General features: G+C 46.8%; 1 protein-coding gene across 3 annotated transcripts in view; it reads left to right on the top strand.

The window, feature by feature from the left end:
• Window positions 1-22363, top strand: part of ets1 (v-ets avian erythroblastosis virus E26 oncogene homolog 1) — a 40864-nt gene that overhangs the window by 5458 nt on the left and 13043 nt on the right. For 2 of the 3 annotated variants that reach the window (XM_030398370.1, XM_030398362.1), the window contains exon 3: window positions 764-911. In XM_030398370.1, the coding sequence (XP_030254230.1) occupies window positions 764-911 (148 nt within the window). Of the gene's footprint in view, window positions 1-763; window positions 912-10154; window positions 10665-22363 lie in introns of those variants that run through there. The other variant, XM_030398378.1, reaches the window with a different exon arrangement.

The raw sequence follows: 22363 nt of genomic DNA, 5'->3' as shown, positions 1-22363 counted from the left end.
GTTTCGAGCTTAGTCTTTCACTCCATCCCCGGGCACCGAAATAAATGTTTCTCCCTGGTTAACAAATAAAACTCTAGTTTGGAGGATTCCAGGGCAGAAATGGAATGTGATGTTCATAATCATGTTTTCATTAGTGTGTAGAATCACCTTAAAGAAAGGGTTGTCAGGTTTTATTATTGCCCTGGAATGAGCTTTTTATATCTTCAGAGGTAGTTGGTCCTCTCCCATGAAATCAAGCACCACCATGTTTCTACAGTAGCCCAGAATGGACAAATCAAACACTGACTATAGAGAGGACATTTTCTGTTTTGGTTTTTTTTTGCACCCAATTCGGGAGAGTGGGGTGTTCAGTTGGTTGCATTCTGCAAAATCACCACCAGATGCCTCCAAATTCCTTACAAAACACGCACTGATTTTTTGTCAGAATATTAAAACGCTCACAAATTGCATTGCATTCTCTGTGATTGGAATTCAATCTGTTCTGTATTGAAATCAGACATTTTTTTAGCTTGAATTTCAACCAAAACTAAAATATCTGATGCTCGCTGAGCTCGATCCTCATCACAACTATAGTTAAGAAGACACTGGCACCATAAACCTTTCACTGAGCTAGGTGGTTTGTACAATAGAGGTTTAACAGCACCCATAAGCAGATAAAACCAAGCATACGGATGTAAACATTCGGAATAACAGCATGGGTCTATTCGATTGTTGCTCAGTTTTCATTATTAGCCTTTCCACACTGTGTTACATTTGTCTCCAGAGGCAGAGTGGAGGGGTGGCAGTGGGCCCTCACACCCAGTTCCCAGGCGTGGTTCACCCTCAGCAGCAGTACTACCCGTCACAGCCCCTTTACATCCAGGATATACCCCTGCAGGAGGTACCCAACGGACACGACGTGTGCCCTACAGGTAAGAAACGGACTCAGACACAGTAGCGTGAGATAAGAGATAAGAGATAAGAGATAAGAGGTACTGGAAGAAAGGGCAAAATGCACGTTCAGTAAACTGTACTTGTTAGACCATTATGGTGACATTATTTTTTAAATGTAATCATTTTTAAATATAAAAGTTAACCTTCTATAAACTAATCTGTTCCCATCAATTATGATAGATATGCGACTTGTTAGCAACTTTGATGCAGCTAAAAGACGACACGGCTCACCATGTTTTTCGCTCACACTCTGCATGCTTCATAATGATCAAAAAATAGTCAATTGTTAACTGTGAATAAACGACTGCGAGCCAACAAAAGACTTTGTGTTAACGGGAATGCTGAATGGGCGATTAGTCACACTCTAGCATTCATGTCTGTGATCTTGACACACACACATTTTAACTCCCTCATTTAGATTTTCAGCATAGGCGCGCACACACACACAGTTTCCACTTGGCGAGTTGGTGTTGTTGACCCTGAGGGCAATGCATTTACCAGATACCCCCCCCCTTCTCTCTCTTTTTTACTTTCTGTCTCCCTCCCTCTTTTGTGTTGGGGACAACCAAATGTCCTGCATTTTCTTGCTTCTTTCTATTTTTTTTTTCTTTCCCTTTTTTTTTTTCAAATGAGTTTTATTTTAAAACTGGAACATTCCTTCCAGTGCATTTGCCTGCGTTTGACTCCGGCCCCTACTCGTCCTCAAAAGTGATTGATGCTGCTGGACTGGGACGCACGCCACGGGAGTAGGGCAGGGGTGCTGGGGGGCACAAGCTTTCTTCCGTCACCTCCCTGAGCTGGATGCAGGGGGCAAGACAGGGGGCCAAAGGGCGGCCATCTTTTTCCCAAGCCTCTGGTTTGGTCTCTAGAGAGGTGGCGGGGGGTTGAGTGTATGTGTGTGTGTGTGTGTGTGTGTGTGTGTGTGTGTGTGTGTGTGTGTGTGTGTGTGTGTGAGAGGGAGTCAGGATTTGATGGGATTTGCTGATGTTTGTTGCCAGAGACACACTCCTTTGGAGCCCTCACTTCATTGCTCCCAGCGCTAAACCGTTGACATAAACATTGCCGAGTGGAAAAAAATGACCGAGCGATGACCTTTTTTTTTTTTTTTTTTTTCTTTCTCATCCTTTTCTCCTAAATCCTACACAATACAGAGCACAGGTCTAAGAGCATCCGAGCCACCTGGAGATGTTGTTACAGTCATTTTGCTCTCATTGGTGGTGCCACATCAAGCTGCTGAAGCTTTCTGTGCTACCAGATTACAGCATTATGAGTCTGTGCTAACCTCAGAGGCGGCTACATCACCCTCTGACACAGTCTCCACTCCCTGTAGCCGTTGCTTTGACTCATTTCTCTCAAACTGAAAAAGCACGGTCACCCCTTGAATAATTTGCACTTCCAATTTCAGAACCCTCGTATTCAATTAGTTTATTATTAGAAGTAGAGGTGCAACCGTTTTCAGCTTCCTCCTGCCGTGTTAGTGATTTGGCACTTCAGAGAATTCTGCTTTGTAGACACACGTGCTTACAATCCATTTTATTGTATTTTATCTTATCCAATGAGGTTGTGCTAGTTTTAATTATGATGATGTTTTTCTTTCTTAGCAGTGAACAGTCATTTCATCTGATCAAACATCTCAATCAATCAACTGAAAAATGAACCCAAACTCCTCTTAACAAGATTCATTTAACTTTCATAATTAGATCTGTTTTCAACATGGGGGCAGCTGAAACAACTTGGAAACACAGCACATTATCATCTTTTAAGATGAACTACAATTGCAAAATTTACACATCCGGATGTGACAAAGCAACAATAATCTGGAGTCGTGTTTCTGGGCCACCTGGTGAAAATTAACTCAGTTTTTGGTCTCCACCAGCTCCTTGGGGAAATATCTGTCTCTTTTGGTTTACCAGCTAACTGCTAACTGTCCTAGTAGTGCACACTGTTTTTCTGGGTGTGTTTTTGCTGAAAAAGATGCCAGCTCTGGCCAAAAGGATGCTATGAGAGTGCTGATCCAGGGAAAACACCCATTCGTGAGCTGGATCAACCACTGGCGTATATATCGAAGGTGTGCTGGGGCCCGGAGAATTTAGTTACCTTCACTTATCTTTTGTTCATTAAATCTCAATCATAGTTGTTATTACTACAGATTTAACATCTTTTTTGGCCACAATCTGGATTTTGGTGGTGCTGTTACTTGTTTTGGTTGGGTCAGGACCTTTGGGAACGTCCAAAAAACGCTACATTCTTATAATACTCTATGAGAGAAAAATATTGCCCCAATCACATTGACATTTTGCTAAAGAGTTGAAACTAAAGCTCCATAAATGCAACATTTCCACCTGATACATTGTTATTATATCAAACATTGATGATAGCCACTTAAAAGTTTGTGTTAAAGTTCGAACGAGACCAAAATTAGCATTTTGTGCAATTTGAGGCTCCCCACTGTCGTGTTTTCGGATCCCAGGTCTGTTACAAATCGTCAGTCGCGATGTAGGTGCAAACTACAATCAGAACTCATTACGTCTTAGCAATGTTATGTGTTGAAACGTACATGTTGAAGCAAACATGTATGTAAGGCTGTGATCCTACCCCTCTCACTGAAGTTACATAGTGCAGAAACAAGTGATGGGGGTTCGGAGTGGCTGAGACAGAGACACCATTCGCCCTGTTACAAGACACTGAACCATCAACATGATTTTGAAGCTGTTATTTTAAGGTGAAAAAGTTACACAATCTTGTTTGGAAATCTTTTACTGGCAAAAAATAGTTACTAGGTGATCACAAAGAAAAAATAAAACCAGTTACTTTTAAAAGCAAGTATGGCAGGTAAGCCTTTGACAACACCCTTGAGTATCTCGCAGACTAAATCCACTGTCCTGGATATATGGCTTGACATATTTTGTTTAACCTTGAAAGTTAACAAGCTCAAGTCACTTCTCCGAGAATGGATTGGGTGTTGTTAAAGTGAAATGTGCGAGTGTGAGAAAGAAAGAGCGCACAGCAGATGTGAGGCGGGGATGTTGGACGTTAAAGGACCATCGCATGCTTGGCCCGGAGCCCAATGTCACACACACTGCTTCCTGACAACAGCCATGCCATGGTGGTGTTTACACTAACCCGGCTCTACTCTTCACTATCCAACACTCACACCACCGGGCCTGTTGTAAACTCCCATTGTGGAAATTCACCGTGTGTATGTGTGTAGGTGTGTGTGTGTGTGTGTGTGTGTGGGGAAAAAAAAAACAGCATGGGTGTGTATTTCTCTGCAATCTCATTGAAATCCAGGCACAGATATCACACACATGCGGACACACTCCACCAACATCCTGCAGTGATGCACACTCCACATATTCATTCATTAAATTCACACCCTGCACTCTGGTGTGTATTGTATTACTGCATCCTCCCATTCAGTAAAGCGGGCACAGACACACACACACACACACACACACACACACACATCCACTCACTCCCAGGCACTCATGAGTTCACTGTACATTTAAACATACCCTCCCATTTAGTACACGCAGACACAGCTGTGATCTGGCACTCAGGGACCATTGGCCTGTTTTATTTGATGTGATTTGACAGCTGGACAGTTGGAAGAGAAGGGGGGACGGGGCGGAAAGCAACGGAGAGTGGGCGGAATACAGTTTTGAGGAGAGAGGACGGATAAGGAGAGGGATAAGTCACAGGACTAGCACTGGTGGGAGGAGAGGAGCCGAGGGGAGGAGGATCTGAGATGTGGAGCCTTGGGTTGGGGGTGGGGGGGGGTCTTTCGCCTCTGATGAGGGGCACGTCCTCACGGGCGCAGGCCCATTTTTTATTTCTAAAAGTAAACAGGCAGCCTGCGGGGGTCTGGGGGGTTATGGGAAAGGAGGAAACAGTGATGCTAATCAGGCCGGCGCACACTTCCCCCTCCAACAATAAAACAAAACAAGAGTGGAAACACGGAAAAGCGACAGACAACTGTGGAGGAATGGGCTACGCCGCTGCCGTGGTCCTGGATTTGAACTGCACAGTGCGATGATGGCTCTGAGGCAAGAGGTGTTATAGTCGGTAAAAAGAGGAAAGAGACAATCTGTTACTACTACACTGTACATTTGTAAGTATTCTTAGAAATCTGGGTTACTACATTTTGAGTTTGGACTTCTGAGAAGTGGTTGCGTTGAGCCCTGAAATCACTCACAGATAAAGTCGCTCTGGAATTTCTAACCCACAACTCAAAGTACTAAAAGGAACTCAAAGAGTAATTTCTGGTGAATATACTTCGTGAGCACTTTTCTCGATAAATACTCTTGACCTTAAGAATCAGTGTTTTCCCTCACGACCAGCTCTTGACCGTGTTGCCTGCTTGAAGGAAGATACTTTCCTGTTTGCCTTTTTTTTTAAAAGCGATGTTCTGCTCTGAAGCATCAGCAAAACACCAGACTTTTCAAACACCTCCCCTTCCCAGACTTCTACGAGGTTTATTTCAAGGAAGTGTTTCGTTTGGCAAGTTTCTCTTTGCGCGGTGACTAATTACAAACCACTTCAGTTGGAGAACATGCAGTTCTGGAGACGCATGCAATCACTGACGGGTGATGATGCAACAGATGCCAGCTCATCAGGAAAGGTGGTGCTTTAATGAATCCTAAGAGAGACCTCCCATTGTTTTAATGTTTATATCATGAGCGCAGCAATATTCACAGACTGTTAACTACAATGAGTGTACACAAGTAACGGTTGGAGTGAATACCTCTTACTGTGTCCCGTAATGTGCGTTCCTAGCTGAATTCAGTCCGTGCTATAGAGGGGTACAGCTCAATTCCTCATAATCACTCAATATAACGTGCACTGATACAACAGTTAGCAACAACAACCAGCAACTGTATTTTCACAGCCATACAGATCATTAGCTTTTAAGAAAATGCACCCGTCTTTTGAGTGGTTTTACTTGCTATAATGTACAGCCTTCATTTATTCAATGAGAGATAAATTAAAACCGCAGACTGATGTATTTTCCCCTCAGCTACAGGGACTAGTGGAGCTTTATCTGAGAGTGCGGCGGTGAAAGAGAGGAGGGAGGGCAAGACGAGAAGAGGGAGGTCTGGGAGGCAAAGAGACTCGGAGGGGGGTGGGGATAATTGAATTATCTGCACAATGGAGTGATGGGGGGCACGTGGTGCCGCTAATGGAGGAAGAGATGTCCTTTTTAGCGAAGCTAATTGTTCAGAAAAGAGCTGAGCCTTTGTTCAGGGAGGCCCTGCTACTTTCCCAGTGCACTTACATGCACACAATTTAGCAGAGCGCACACACACAGACACGTGCGTGCGTTGACACACACACACAAATGTGCGCGCTCTCGGGGGAGATTTTGGAATGTGAGGCACAAGAGGAAGATGTACACACACACACACACTCACACACAGGGATACACCGCTCTTGTCCCGGCTAACCCTCTGATCTCAGCAGGAGTGCATCCAGCCTGTGGCACCTTCAGACAGCATCCACCACAGATAGAGCTGAGACTGAGCTGCTAGACAGAGGCCACAAGGACCCCACTGTTTTACTGTTACACTGTCTGCTCCCTCCCTCTCTCTCTCTCTCTCTCTGTCTGTGTGTGTGTGTCTGCTTGAGTGTCCGTAAATGACTGACTGATTGATCACATGCTAAACACTACCCATTCACACGACACGCCAAAACCTGTTAGGGCCACATTGTCCTGAGGCGATTTACTCTTCGATTTTTTTTTGTCCCGGCTGCGTAATCATTTCTGATTTCACATTTTCTACATGTGAAAAGGAGGTCTCATGTTTGAAACGGCAATAGTCGGAGTAACCAAAACTCTTCTGGCTCGCTGCGAGGGCTCCGGCTTCAAAGACGGAATATCACTTGACAGCTGTATGGATTGCTCTAAATGGAGTAACCTTTCAGTTAACTCTGTGAAAAGTAGCAGGTGCAACGGTTACATGCGAGGATTATAGACAGGCAGACAACACAGATGTGCCAGCGAGAGACAGACAGCGAGAGAGAGAGAGAGGGAGAGAGAGAGAGGGAGAGAGAGGGAGGGAGAGAGCTGCTTCAGCTGGGCATGCTTTACTGCAACGCAAATGAGTGAAGCCGGCTAACTGTCAAAACCATGGCAACAGCATTTGCCAGGTGAAGAGAAGAGACACAGAAACCAAAACTTATTTGATCTGGGACATGTGTCCTCAGCCGACAGACTGCCTCGGTTGTTTCACGAGCATAAGACAATTAACAATCCCTGTCTCTGAATAGGAAATGACACAGTTTGTTTCAACAATAGCTGGGTTTTTTTCTGGGTTTTTTTCGGGTACGTATTGTGCAAAGCTTTGACACAAGCAGCTGATACAGAGATCTTTATGGAGATAAAGTGCATGTTTGGTATTGAACTGTTGCTTTTTTTTTTTTATACGAATCATTTTTTTCTCGTGACAGTGTGCCGTCCATGAAAATGTATTTGTCTCCAGGGTCATTGTACAGCAGGCTGTCTAAGCAATAGAAATGGTCATTGCTCTGAGAAACAGTAACACACTGTTCTGAGATACCAGAACAGAAATAGGTTCAGTTGTTTCGTAACAGGAATTTAAAGCAACAATGCTTTTGTAATCAGTTTGCTCCCAACCTTTTTTTTTTTTTTTTAATAGTTTTATTAAAGGTTTATTGCCAATTAGGTTTATTGGTTAAGGATAAGAAGCAACCGCTGTGAGTCAAGAAGCATAGATAGAAAAAATAAGAATTAACAACAAAAAAGGAAAATATGCACAATATGTTATTTGAATGAACAAACTGGACAGTGCAGTACGATGTGAAAAACGTCACAGCGTGCATCACGAGGAATATTCAAAATGTGCAAATCAATTGTTCAAGAAATACCCTTTCAGTGCTTTTCACACTGCTAAAATAAAAATCCACTGTAAAGGAGAAAAGACAGGGAGAGGAAAACCCAAACTGGAACTGGCTACAGTGACGCCGGCCCAGATATTAGTCAGCAAAACCATTAAACCTCTAATGGCCGCCTTCAGGCACGAAAGGCACCCGGGCTGTCCTTTTAAGAACAGATACGAGGGAGTTCATTAACAGAAAACAAAGAGGTCCAGTCACAGAGAGTGAGAGACTGACTGACTGTGATGAAGTGAGAGGTGCTGCTCCCCCGCTTCCATTCTTCTTCTCCTCCATCACCCCCCCCCCCCTCCATAACCCTCCACTTTGCCCCTGGTGAGGCTGCTCCTCTCACCGCAGAACCCACCAGCACTCTTCCCAGACGATGGCTCCTATCAGGCCAATGAAACCCGATCCGGGGCTGCTAATGGAGCCGCCGAAGTACCACCGGTTTGAAAATCCATGTGTGATCAATACCCCTGGCTCCCCATTTTCCATGCAAACACATTCACCGGAGTACATGCAGAAGTATCATATTGACGTGCGTCGTTCGGGTTGCGCCATATGACTCACTCTAACGAGGTTGCTCGCGATGAGGCTGGATGTATGGAGAAAAAGGGCTGACGTCTTAAAGAGACCCCTCGCATTGTGTCATTACCAAACCAAATAGCCTGTAGTTTTTTCCTTTAGTTCCTCTTGTTTGAGCACTTTTGTTAAAAGCAGTAGGCTCCAGTGGAACTTTTAGAAAATCACCATTATAATCTATTTCTGATGCCATGGGAGGTGTTCCCTAATGGCAGCGGTTTGCTCAGAGTGGAGCCTTGCTGTGGCTCGAGAGCCCAGTCTTGCTCTCAGCCTTTGTTCTTTTCCAGTGGCAGAACAAATTCTTGATTCAATTTCCAGTAAGGCATGGTCATTGTTCCTGATTATTGCAGATAAGAAAGCACAAAAGTCTAAAAAAAAAAAACAAAAAGAAAAGAAAAAAACAAAACAAACAGACAGAGAATGAGAACAGGCAGTGTGCCCTGTTCAAACTGAATTTCCATTGATAGTCTTGATGACAGGAGACCCAGTTCGATTGATATCAATATCCAGTGTATCCAGTGTTTATACCACAATTTCACTTGGACAGACATGTTCCCGTTCGCGAAGATGTGCCTCTCTATTGACACATGATGCCGGCGAGTAAATAGAAAGAAAGACATGGCTTTTATTGATCAGGACAAGGTGAACAGGAAATACTCCGGGGTGTTTATGAGGGTGAGTTACAAGTTATGAGGAAGCCCGGACCAGCGGAATACAGGCCTCAGACAGCCCCGGACAGTCCTTTTAACTCGGATAGTTAACAGTTTCTCACACAAGAACCACATCTAAACGTGTTGGTTCGCGGCTATTTGAAGATCTAAAACACATTTCCGAGGATAGATTGCTTTCTTACGGCCACAACACTGTTGCTTCAACATTCCTAATAGGGCTCACGATGTTTCGAATATGGCAATTATATTGTACTGCATGCTGGCTTTGTCCCATTTAGTGTGCCTGTAACATTCCAGTACAGCTCCTTCAGGGGGCATACATGGTGTCATCTGTAATTTTAAAGGTGCATTACCTAGTTTTTTGGAGAAGGCATTTTAATTTATTGGCTGAATTTTTTTTTAGGCCTTAAAAAAACTAATCAAAACAAACTCTCTTTGTTTTCATTACTGAATGAACTGAACAAGCAAACGGACACCAAAGGACGACACCATTTCACACTGTTTCGCTCTGTTTATATGTGGCGGACCCTGCCACCTTTTCTAGCTTCAAACAGTGTTCCGGCGAGCTAATTTTCCTCTAAGAAAACAGCTTGTTGGTTGAGTTGTGGAAAAACTGAGATGGTATTATCACCTCATTATTAACACGTGAGTTCGGATGTCTAACTCAAAACTACACAGTGCCCCCCTCAAAAACTTCAAACTTCATAAAGGACGGTAGGATGGAAGTTTCGACTGTCATATTTGGGGGGCAATAGGAGTCAAACACTACTACAGTCGTTTTCTCAGGCTACTCAGAGGCACTCACATCTACAGAGTGTTTCTCACCCCTGTAAAAACGCCAGCAGATTGCGGGAACACATACAGTAGACTCCCTAACTGCGTATGATGACGGTGGAGGGGGTCTTGGCACAGGCGGGTTCCCACAGAGACACGGGGGAGGTGGTACTATAGTAGTAGTGTGTGTGTGTGTGTGTATAATATGTGTGTGTTCAAGGGTTGTGAGAAGGAAAAGGGGGGGGCAGCATTGTAATTGAATTGTGAATCAACTGGCAAGTCAGCCCCCTAAACACCGCCCCCTTCAGCTGTCGTCGCTCTCCGGCTCCGTGCAAATGCAACGCCCAATAGAGCCACAGATAGAGAGGAAGGAGTGAGTGTGCGAGCGAGCGAGTGAGTGAGCGAGAAAGAACGAGGAAAAGAGGGAGTGTGTGTACATGCATCGGAGAGGGAGAGAGGGAAAGAGGAAGAGAAGTTGAAAAGAAGCTGAAATTGTAAGAGAGAGAGAGAGAGAGAGAGAGAGAAAGAGGGAGAGAAGGTGAACAGGGCCGGCAGAACTGAGCAGGGGAAGCGCCGACGGAAGAGAAGATCTTTCCCTGATATTGTATGTAGGGGGTTCTTTTTTTAAAATTATTTTTTATTTTTATTTGGAGCTGTTAGAATAATAAAAAAAAAAAAAAAGAAGAAGAAGAAGAAGAGAAAAAAAGAGGGACGCGCGGCGGTACCAAGTCACGCTGGGTCTGATGATCATGACGGCAGCTGTCGATATGAAACCGACGTTAACAATCATAAAGGCTGAAAAGATGGACGGTGAGTAATCCCAACTCTTCTCTTGACAGCTAACACGAGACTTTTAACAGCGCTACTCCCAAATGTTTCTCACCCTTCGTAACGTAACCGGCCGGGTGACAGATCGCGTCGATGTTGTAAACCCCGCCGCTGATCGGCGGTCAGATGCGCTGAGAGGGACATTACGTCCCCGAGCGTTGTTTCACCGTGTTTGTGTTGCTCAATATTGGGCAAAACGCGGCGCTTTGTGACGGCATGCAATCACGCCGGAGGCTCCACACTCATGTAGTGAGCTCCTGTAAAGCAGTGCGCCTTACTTATTGTGTTCCAAGGCATCAGCCTCTGTGTGTTTGTTGTGCACAGATGACTTGTTGACACTGATCACATGGAAACAAAACTTGGACAGAACAAATGTTGAGTTCTCCTGGGAGTGACTGTGAGTGATGTTGTCCAGTGTCCAGGTATCCCCTCAGGTGTCTGACACACTTTCAGGCGCTGCATGTTTTGGTCCTCACTAACCACTTTTTTTTTCCCTCCAGGTTTTGCTTGTTGTGTCCCTCCTGTAAGTTTCTCCCCCCCCCTCTCACATTTTGTCTGTGTCGCTCCAAATGACACCGCCGCTGCTCACAGGCTGTGCGGCTCTGAGGTTTTATCTTAGTGACACCCGTCTCTTTCATCCCGCTTTCATCTCGCTTGGGGATCTGTCTCCATCTCCCCCCCGCCCCCCCCATTCCCCCTGTCTCTGACCCCCCCCCCCCTTCTTTCAGTGCCACGCTGGGAGAGGCCAGGTCGTTCTGCCCAGCCGGCGTTGGGAGAGACAGGCAGTAGTGCCTAATCACTCCCCTCCCTCGCCAACCCCACTGTCTCCTCTGCCCCCCCCCCCCCCCCCCCCCCTCCTCCTCCTCCTCCGCAGTGGTTGAAACTGACTTTCCAGAGGGAAGGAGAGGCAGGCTGAGGTGATGATTCTGCAGTCCTGAGGCTTGCCTCTCTGACCCTGCTTGCCTGGAAGGCTTGGCTCTCTCCGGGGGTAGTCCAGGGCACATGCAGGGAAACCCACGGCCGTGAAGCTGTGTTGTTTGTTTTTTTGGCTTTTTAAAACCCCTTTGTGCGGTTTCACTTCTCACTTTTACCCAGAGCGATGTTACACATGGTGGCATGTTTGGATGATTTGCATTCAGAAGCTTTTTTTTTTTTTGTTGTTTGTCCGTATTTACATGAACTAAATCCCCCTGTGCTTTTGCAGCTCAGGTGGCGTTAGTAGAGCTGCAAAGCAGCGTCGGTGCATCATGGAAATTTGATACTAATTGCCGGTGTTGACCCACAAAGAAGGCTGTGACTCACCGCGTTCACCACCTTCTCCTCAGGGTCGGTACCTGCAGAGCATAGATTCACACATGCACATCTCACGAATGCACAGGAAAAAAAAAAAAAGTGCTGACAGCTGCAGTCGAGTTGCCAAAGCGTAGCGCTATCTTGCAAAACCGTTTCGCAATGCGCGCTCCTGCTCGCGCTCACTCTGGGTGCACCCGGGTCAAGCAGAGGCTGCCAAGGAGCAGCTCGAGAAAACAGACTTCACACAAACACTTTCTTTTTTTTCCTCCGCGGCCCCCCTGGCACACACTCTTCGCGCGCTGTTCTCGTCCGCTCCTCGGTTTTTCCCATGCTTGGAAGATAAGCGTGCCGCCGGGTGTCGCGGGGCTGTTCCTGATCAGGGGAGGACACGACAGGGGCGTTCTGTGTCGCAGCCATGACAGCGGGCCGCGACAGACTCTTAACTTACAACTCGCTGATGGAGATGAGTGCTCCAACACAAGGCATCAGAATGCATTCGTAGATTTCTGGGATTGTGAAAGCAGCGGCGGTCCCAGTGGACAAGGCTGCTCTGCTTTTTTGCAGGCAAGAGATTGCTCTCTCTTGTTTTTGTTTTTTTTTTCTCTTTCACCGAACACCTGCAGCCGCAGACTGTACATGCATACATACCCCGCTAACAGGCTTAAGTGGCTGCCAGCCCACCTTTTTCTTTATTGTTTGTTTTCCCTGCGACAGAAGTGAAGCTAGTGTCAGCTTACCCAAGGCCTGTCCTCTCTCCCTGCAGCAGAGGTAATTCCTTTGAAAGTGCTCACACGCTGCCAGGGTCAGAGGTGCACCCAAACAAGGCATCTAAAGTTCCGCAAAAAGCTTTTCTTTTTTTTTTTCTTTTTTTTTTTAATGCCGCGCGGTTCAAGTAGCCAATTGGCTGACAAGCGCGTGGTTTGCTTCAGCGTAACTCAGACCACGGTAGCGACCTGTGAAAGCATCATGTAACCATAACAGAACTTTTCAGAGACAGGTTTTGGAGATAGGGGAGAGCATTACTTAACGGGGGAAGGTGTTGTGAAATGGCAGACATGAAAGCACAAGCACCTCGTGTTTCTTCTGGCCTTGTGTTATTGAAGTTTCTATTGATTGTGCACTTGAGTAACATCTTGCCTGTGGTTAAACTCAAGAGGGAGTCGTCTGTCATTTCCAGCAAAGTTGTGTGTGTGTGTGTGTCTTTTTTCGAACCTGAGCGAGTCGTCCCTCTTGTTCTGATCGTCAGGCCTGGAGGTCAGGGTTCAGTGACTGACAGGAATGCTTGTGAGCATGCCCTGCTGGGTGGCATGCATGGAGGCATAGCAGGAGCATGAGTGGGAGGCCCGCTTTTTTTTTTTTTTTTTTTTTTTTTTTATCTGATCAAATCGCTGCTGTTTGTTGTAACTGCCGTGCCTGATGCTTCTGCTGTGAGCCCTTATAAGGTATCCCGCCCCACGCCCGCCACGTACAGTGCTGCACGCACAAGCACACACAGGCCGCCCCGCAGAAGGTGACTCTCGGAGAGGCTTTCGATGAGTCTCTTTTCCAAGGTGCCTCCCATGCTGGAGAGCGGTAGCCCGTGTTAGAACAGAGGGTGGTTACATAAGCCTCAGGTTTTTGCTTCGGTGTGTTTGTGTCAGCACTCCTTCAGTGGAGCACTGTAATATATGCCAATATTTGAGTGTGCGTGGCTGCCTGGCAGCTGTGCAAACACTGTTTGGGTGATCCAGGCCTCTCTTGATGTGGTGTGTCAATGAATCGGGCCAAACAGAGCGAATCGGTCCGTTTTTTTCATCCGATGTGCGCCGTGTCAGGCCAAGGACAAGATGGTTTGCCGGATCAAAACTCGATTAGTCAGTCCAGTGTTCGGGGCATTGCCCATATATCATTAGGTAGTGTTTGACAAGGCCGTGTCTGTGCCTAGAGGGCAACAGATACCAGCCTACTCAATGGGCCTCCCTGTGCTGGTCAGACTTGTCAACAGAGTGGGTGGACACTAGTGAAGTAGCTGCCTGTGTGTTTCCACAATGACCTCGTCTTTCTTTCTTTCTTTCTTCCTTTCTTTCTTTCCCATTGATGCCAGTGTGTTGCATCAAATGGGTTATTCCCCCCCCCATTCAGCCAGCGTTTCATTCATTTTTCCTTCATTCAGCTCGTCATCCGCTGTGTCGCCCATATAAACATAAAACAATTATAGTGCGTGGGTCCTATCTGAGCGCTTCCCTGGTGACTACACGCCTTAATCTTTGCTTGTAAAGCTTAGTCATAAAGTAAGGCGTGTTAGCACCAGATACAGCAGTCGGGCTAAATAGTAAGCATATGGCGAGGGAGACTGAGAGAGGGGGGGATGGAGGGATGGAGCGAAGGAGATCTTTTCAAGGTGTGGCCGATGTAATGGTGAATAGCTCTGGCTGTGAAACAATAATGAGGGATCAGAAAAAGATTACAGGACAAGCTGTCTTCAACAGCTTCTTGTTTTACTCACATTCCACCAAAAGCCAACAAGAAAAACAAAGGAAAATATGTTCTTGGATGGGGAAATAAGGCATTTACAAGCTTTTTTTTTTTTTTTTTTTTTTGCAACGGGCGACTCTTTTTCAATCATTCACCCACCCACTCACCCAATTCCTCCTCAAGTGTTCCTCCCCCTCCTTTCCCTTTCTCCCTCTGTTTCCAATGTCTCTCTGTCGGCCACATGGGTTCCTCTCACGACGCCCTTGATGTGGTGCATAGTGAGTTCCTGGTGAGTGCACTTTGTCCCATCCCCAGTCATTCCTGGCTTGTAATCCCTGAGTCATGGCACAAGACGCCTGCTGCACCACACGCCACTGGCTGTCCGTCTGTGCGTCTTCTTGGCTCGCTTACTGGTTTTCTGCCACCACAGGCCCACATTACCAGTCTGACTGTGAACCCGTACTGGCCTGACGCTGCCCCAAAAACGGCTCCGCCGCCACCCACTCATCCCCAGATCGTCCTGAGTGCTTTTTTAACTTTTTTATTTTTATTTTTTTTGTCCTCTTGCCTCTGTTGCTGTTTCTGTTTTCATTGTTCCATATTTAGGAGCTGTGTTTCCTATAACGCAATGAAAACTGGGCTGGTTTAGAAACGCGCCTGCTTTGAGAATCAGCGAGGCCATGCCGCTCGTTTCCTACAGCCCGTGTTCCAGATTTTATTCCCTTGTTTTCTCTTTTGTCTGTGTTTCGCTGCACACCACCTGTTTTTGGAGTCAACATGCGTCACACGCTGCTTTTGTAATCAGGTGAACAAATGGGGCACAGCCACAGACCTCATGTGTGTCAAACCTACAGCATCAGAGTCGTATTGATTGATCGGCCCCGCCAAAGCGAGGAATGATAAAGGAGGGGAGCCGGCTCTGCTGTGTAGGTGCGACTCTTTGGCGCTCATGATGAGTTTGGCCTCAGTGACGCAGTCAAATGGGAGGCACATGTGTGTGTTCTGGCAGCCACGGGGGAGGTCGAGTAAGAGGACTTTGTGTAAGTTTTTCAGACTGCCTCTGGAGTTTAGCTACATGAGTAAAAGCAGCTGGATTCTTTTGCCTGCCTCGTCTGACCTGCTCGGTATTTATTTTGCACATATTGAATAGTTTCCTTTTTTAATGTCTGATGTCTACACATCCAGAACATGTTCAGAGCTGAACTTCAATATTCGGTGTCAAGAATGCCATTATGTCGGCTGGAAATGTATTTGTTACATAAATGCTCAATAGCTGTCATAAACTTGTGTTTATTTTATTCCTAGTTACAGCTCATGGTGACAAAGTCTGAGTCACTTCACAGGAATTTTACAAGATATGGTCATTGCTTTCATCATGACCAGTCACACCGTCAAATGAAGCAGCACGATATCCCCCAAAGTCCAGTCATTCTTTGATCGAATGAGTCAGAGCCTGTCTGTCGGTGTGTGTGTGTGTGTGTGTGTGTGTGTGTGTTTGTGTGTGTGTGTGTGTGTGTGTGAGTGTCAGTGTGAGGTGAACACAAGTTTTTACACATCTGCAGTGCTATGTGCATGATTTAAAAGTTACTTCCATGTCCTATTGCAAAACCCTGACTTGTAACTTTCCAGTTATCAAATCGCGGTTTCCATCTCCTAATCAGCCAAGTCAGCCGAAGCTGAGGTGTTTCACAGCGTCATGAAAAATAACACACATATCTTGAACAAGATAAAAACAAGGGAGATGTGGCCAGATGTTTGATCTCCTGTGCTCCCATTAGCCATGGAGTCTACACTGAGCCCAAAATAGAAGTGTAATTCATCATATTGAGCTGAAACCATTTTGCCACTTGGACCACAAGTCATTTTTGGTCACATTAGAGGAAAACAAGAAAGCTGTGAGAAGCACATTAGCGATTGTAAAACAGAGGTGGAATGCGAGGCACGCAACATGAAAACACTGCGGTCTGGGGGGAATTTATTTATCAAGTATCCATCTGTCGCCCATAGCTTGCCTTCAAACAAGCAACAAGCCCTCATATGTGTGTGATGTATAATTAGACCCAGCCACTACAACACTTAACATGCATATGTACTGCGCTGAAGAACGCTGGGTTCGCTTCCAATCCGGCCGCTGGGTGTGAACGCGTGGCCGTGCACCGTCCCGCCTAAGTCACACTTGCACCGGGATCCTGGTTGTGGAATGCGCCGGTTTGGACTAAAAATGGGTCAGGCACCATGTTTTGTGGAAAAAATGCAATGGGGAGAGTAAACTGTTTGTCAGATATGTCGTGTGTTTGGTTTAACGCCTAAACAGTTCCCCCAGAGCATCCCCTTTCTGTTTACAACACGCACGGAGCCTGGGAGGGCGGCTAGCCTGGAAGCAGCTAGGCTAACGCCACCTGCGCTCTCCAGCGCTGTGCTCGCTTGTCACCTCCCTTTTTCTCACCGCTGTGCCTCGTGCTTATGGATCAAACAAAGACAGTCAAAACCTTTTTGGACTAATGGTCCAATCATTGTAAATATTTAACATATACGGAGGTCAAGGACAGCCCTCAAGTTGTGTGAGATTTGACAGATCTCTGCTGTCCGTGCGGTGCTTTAAGCTTCTTACCATATTATTAGTGTGCCTTCTCGGAGTTATGGAGACATTGAAGCTTGCGCAATGGGCTATTGTGAGAACTACATTGCTGTTGTTCAACCTCTAACGCTTGAGCCATACCTAAAAACCAGCAGTGTAAAAGATTACAGAACAACAAAGCTGGCGGGGCAGTCGACGAGCAGCAGCCAAATCTTTCTGCCTTGTCTCCGTTCGCCTCACTCTTCTGGAAAGGAAAGACTTTCCATCGAGCTTTTAGCAAAAAAGATATGTTTAGCGTCTGTCGGTGATGGCGCGTATCATTTCGAGCTCAGAGGTAATGTCGTATCAAGCGCTGAGACTTTGGCATAAACAGTAGAGTTAATGCACTTTCACATCATAGGCTAATATGATTTCAGAGATGGAGCGAGTGGAAGAAAGAAAGACAGCCAGGCAGCTATGGGGTATTAGTCTCACTTACAGTCTGCTTCAGTAGCCGGTATGTCTGTGGTGGTGATGATCCTGGACAACTCTAGTTTCATGGCCAGAGACAGATGTCAGCAGCAGTGGCCTCGTCCCGTACAGCTGCTTTACACCACCACAGGCTTGTGCTTCAAGAGGCCAGCCAGAAGCCAGCGGTGGAGACCTAAGAATAAAACGAGTGTTTCAGCACAGTTATCCGTGATAGTGGGATGGTGCTGGTTTGAGCGCTGGGTCTCTTTTGGTTAACACTGCTCTGTGTTGGTGCAGGCTTGGGTCTTGGTCTGGTCCGGCTTCTTCACATTTGGCCCGAGCCAGGCCTACGCGTCTATTCCTGGTGCTTGGCATTGAGATGGAAATCTAAACAGCGCAGCGGCTGGCTGAACAAGCAGCCCTCTCAAAACCAGACTGCCACCCCGTCCTCCTCCTCCTGCTCCACTGAAGCCCTCAGCTACCACTTTATCACCCTGTGGCACTGAATGGGCCCCCTTCATGTCGGTCGGGTTTATGACCCTGCGTTCCCAGACCAGGGGTCCAGATACGGATCTCCATCAAAGGCTCTCTCTGATACCACTGTCACCTCTGGTCTGCTGTGGGCAGACTGGTCGGCCTTAAAGAGACAATTATAAGCCTCTTGGCAAGTAGCCAAGACCCCCTCTCTTTTTTTTTTTTCCCTGTGCTGTGTCGTGACCCTGCTGATATGTACCTGTATGCAGTTTGGGAAATTCAGGATGGGTGTGAGGCGTCAGCAGTGGTCCTGAAAAGTTTGACCCTCACCTGAACCCAGCACTCACCTCACTTCCCACAGGAAGTGGCAATCTAGCCACAGGAAATTGACTCTTTTGCAGATTTAAAAAAAAAGCCCACCAAACATTCAGGGGCACAGAGAGAGACACATGGATTACCACAAGATTTTGACACTGATATAAATAACTTACTTAATGTATTACACTTTTCAAAAGCCCAGCCTTGAATAGCCTTTTTAGATGACACCCTCAATATTTTTTTTTTTTTCCACAGCCGACTGTCTTCTTCCATGCACCAACACACGCCCACTCATTGGATAGGGCAATATAGGGCTATTTATAGCCCGATCACATGATAGAAAGCATATTGTCCCTTATTTGTTGAGTCTGGTTGCCTGCTCTGCTTGTGTCATTGCATCATTCTGTGTGGAGGCAGCAGTCCAGGCTTTATGAATGAACTGAGTCTCCGCCAGAGGCTGGGAGATGGCGCTGATCCCACTGTGATGTCACTCCAGAGACAAGGAGAAGAGAGGGAGCTTTATGAGACCTCCCATTCATTCTTCCGTCTCCCCCTCTCCGCTGTGCCCACCCCCGGTGCTCTTGTGTCCTGTGATGGGCTCATATTACAGGCTGGTGACTCATCCCCACCCCTCACCCACCCGAGATGCTCCCTCGCTATCTTCCCCAGCCCTGCCCTGCCCTGCCCAGCCCTGCCTGTCTCAGCCCCGTGGACTCCAGGCCCCAGTCGCAAAAATCCCAATTTCACGCCCACGCTCTGGCGCACAGGCGAAGACGCCTGCTAATTTAGTTTGTGTGTGTGTGTGTGTGTGTGTGTGTGTGTGTGTGTGTGTGTGTGTGTGTGTATATGTGTTTTATATTTCTGTCAGTTTATAAGACCCTCCGTCTAAGGTTGGGCTGGGGCTCGGTCACAAGGGCAGGGCAGCGAGGGTGCACGGCCCGTCGATGAGAAACCCCGGGGGGAAAATATCGTCGTCACACTCAGCAGCCTGTCCATTACTCATATCATGGCGAGAGGGGAGTGGCTAATCGATACCTCTTTACTGTACATCCAGACTAAACATCAGTCTCACTTCATCAGTGATTCCTAGAATAGATTGCCTGCATATTCCTTCTACATCATTAGGAGAAAATTTGGTTTCATTTCATACTTTTCAGCCCAGACGCTCTTTTGAGTTTGGGCCTTGTTAGCGAGATGCGAACGCCATAATGTTGCATGTGATTTACACCCACTCCCACATTTCGTGAGCTAAGTGGCCGGGACTCATTTTGCGGACAGACCCACACCGTCTAATGCGGAAAGTGATGACTTGTGGATGCTCTAACTCTCGGTACACACTGACCGTTCTGTATCTAATGGGACTCGCAGGCATTGAAATCCTATCAGGACTTCATCATTTACTAGAGATCGTCTCGATCCGAGCGCGCACCCTCCCGCTAATGGATGCGCGCTGTACATTAGCCCTGCCGCAGATGACTTTCATATGGATCATTCGCCCGTGCAGACTGCTCTATTACTGCCTCGCTTTCAGCGCCTTTGTTTGCCTTTTTTTAGTTGTGCTTTTTCTTCTGCTTGACTTTTTTAAGATTTCAGTTCACCACCCCCCCCCCCAAAAAAAAAAAAAAAATTGCGTTCAAGAAAAACTTTTGTGCTTTTGGATTGCCGCGCGACAGTAAACAGAAATCCCACTTCAAACTCAACTCACTCATTTGTAAAAAAAACAAACAAAAGGAAATCACACAAATTGCAGTACACATTTTAATTTGCTCTATAATCATGGCACGCATATTTCTGTCTTCGGAGGGGCCCTAATGGTGGTTCTCATGCGCGATGGTGTGTCGGGTGTCTTTGATGCAGGATTTAGTGCTTAAGTGGGTTCAAGTCCGCACGGGCAAATGCAGGCTGGGGCTGGGTTGATAAAAGTGATGGAGAGGGAGGGGCGTAAACGGTTCGAAAGTGCAGACAAACTCCGCTCAATCCAGTTTAAATAAACGGCCTCATTTCGCCCCCCTTTGCCTTCACATCAAAGCGCAGACAGTCTGAGCCCCGGTCCCATCTCAGTTTGCAGCCGCTTGCAACATGTAGGTTTTTCTTGCACTACCAATGCTGCTCAGAGGAAAGCTGAGCTCGTCGGAGGCCCACACAAGTGCGCTGTCGGGGGTTAACTTGTACACAAAGACAGCTTCGCTCAGGTCTTATTTTCAGCGTGAAACTGCACCGTTTATTTTGATGTGTGAACTGTGTCAGACAATAGTTTAACCGAGGTCCAAGGTGAGGCTGTAAAACGGTGTTTATTCTCAGCTCGCCTACCTTTGCTTTGACTTCTGACTCGGATGAATAACTTTCTGTTTGTTCACCAGTGTAACCGAGAGCAATATATTATTACAGGCCTAATCGAATCACATGAAGAAGCAAAGAGCCTCTTGTCTGTCCTCTGTCTTGGGCCTGTTGCGGGGAGAAAAAAAAATAAAACGGAGGAAAAAAAAGAAACTTGGAGACCTAATTTTACAAACAGCCAGACAGACACTGGTTACATGGGCGAAGGAGGGACAGCTGCCGCGCATTCCAGACGAGGTCGAGACGTCAGCGAGTGGTGAAAACAAGCGTGAACTGTATGTTGCCCCAGTGTAGCGCAGGCAGATGAAACCACCGGCCTGGAGGAGATGCCAGAACATCTGGGTTCGACGAAGGGTGGTGCTGTGTTAGAGGAGTGACACAACTTTTCCTCGTCGCGAGTGGAGCGAGTCCTCTTTGTGATCTGGTTTGTAACTATTTTAACTGACTTGCAGCGTGGATGACCGCAGAGAAAGACGGGGAAGTGAAAACGCCTGCATCCTAACTTGCTGAAGCCTAAAGATGCCCTGTTGTGGTCTGTTGAAGTCCCCGCCTCCCACTGCCCGCTGATTGATTAGTAGAGACATGGTATTATGTCATACTGCAGTCTGAAACAGATCATGATATATGTCTGTCTTTGATGTGTAAATGACTGTGGGTGCTTTGCAGATTAAATGATAAAGGCATGCCAGTTAATCGGATCTCCATCGGGCCTTTTTGTGTCTATTTACAAGTCATTTGTTGAGTATTTGCCGGATTAGTCTTCAGCCATCTATTCTAGTATCAGTGGCCCGGGGGTCTTTCCCCTTCTCCCCTTGTCATCGCCCTTGCTTTCCCCTCTCCCCTTTATCCCAAACTTCTGCAGCCTGGTCAATCTAATTAGATGAGTGCGAGTCATCAGGCACTGTTTAAAGTCATCAAAGGGAGCTCTGTTCCACACTGGGTGCCCACTGGCTGTGAGCGGGGAAACAGTAACCCCAGTGTGCGAGCGAGACCCTCAAGACGGCCCACCCCCGACTCGCCTCGCCACCCGCCAGCAGCCCGGTGACATCATCACCTCATCCCTCGACCCCCTGACCTCTCAGAATGTTTGACCCTGTGCTCGGCCCGGCGACAGTAGGCCCACTGTGTAGGGGCTACATGGTAGGAGGGCCAGCGGGGGTCACGGTGTCACTGATGGGCACCAGGCGCTGCGCTCCCACCCAGAATGTTTAGGAGAGAGGTTAGTGTTTGGAGTATCTGCAAACAGACTTGTGTGTTTATTTTAATGCAGAGCGCCAGATGACTCGGATTCGCCTCGAGACCGCCGCAGGAAACACCAGAAGATAAAAAAAAAAAAGTGGCTGGATGACGTTTTCTGAATTCTGCTTTTAAGCTGCCCAAAAATTCCAATATCTGCTAAACAGCCCAAAAAAAAACAAAAAAAAAAACGCGCGTGTGTGTGTCAGTGTCCACGTGCAGTGTTTCCCTCAGTTGTGATCGGACTGTGTGACAGCTCTTGTTTAAATAGATTGGCTCTGATACGGAGACAGTGTCTGTCTAGACAGGATGTAATTGCCGAGCCATGTTGTTGATCACGGTCAGATACAAGTGTGTTGATTCTGTTTTTGTGTGTGTGTGTGTGTGTGTGTGGATATCTAACTGAGCCACATTCACAAGTCTCTCTTTCCCGCCCTCTCTCCGTCTCAATTCAATTTTCCATTCAGCGAGCTTTATTGGCATGAAATACAATACAGGATGGCTTGTCGTAGCGTGGGTTGTCAATAATAATTATGGTGGT

This window comes from Sparus aurata, chromosome 2 (assembly GCF_900880675.1).
Source record: "Sparus aurata chromosome 2, fSpaAur1.1, whole genome shotgun sequence".
NCBI classification, from domain to species: Eukaryota; Metazoa; Chordata; class Actinopteri; order Spariformes; family Sparidae; genus Sparus; species Sparus aurata.
Note: the sequence above shows the minus strand (reverse complement) of the source record. Positions and strands in the feature narration are given on the sequence as shown.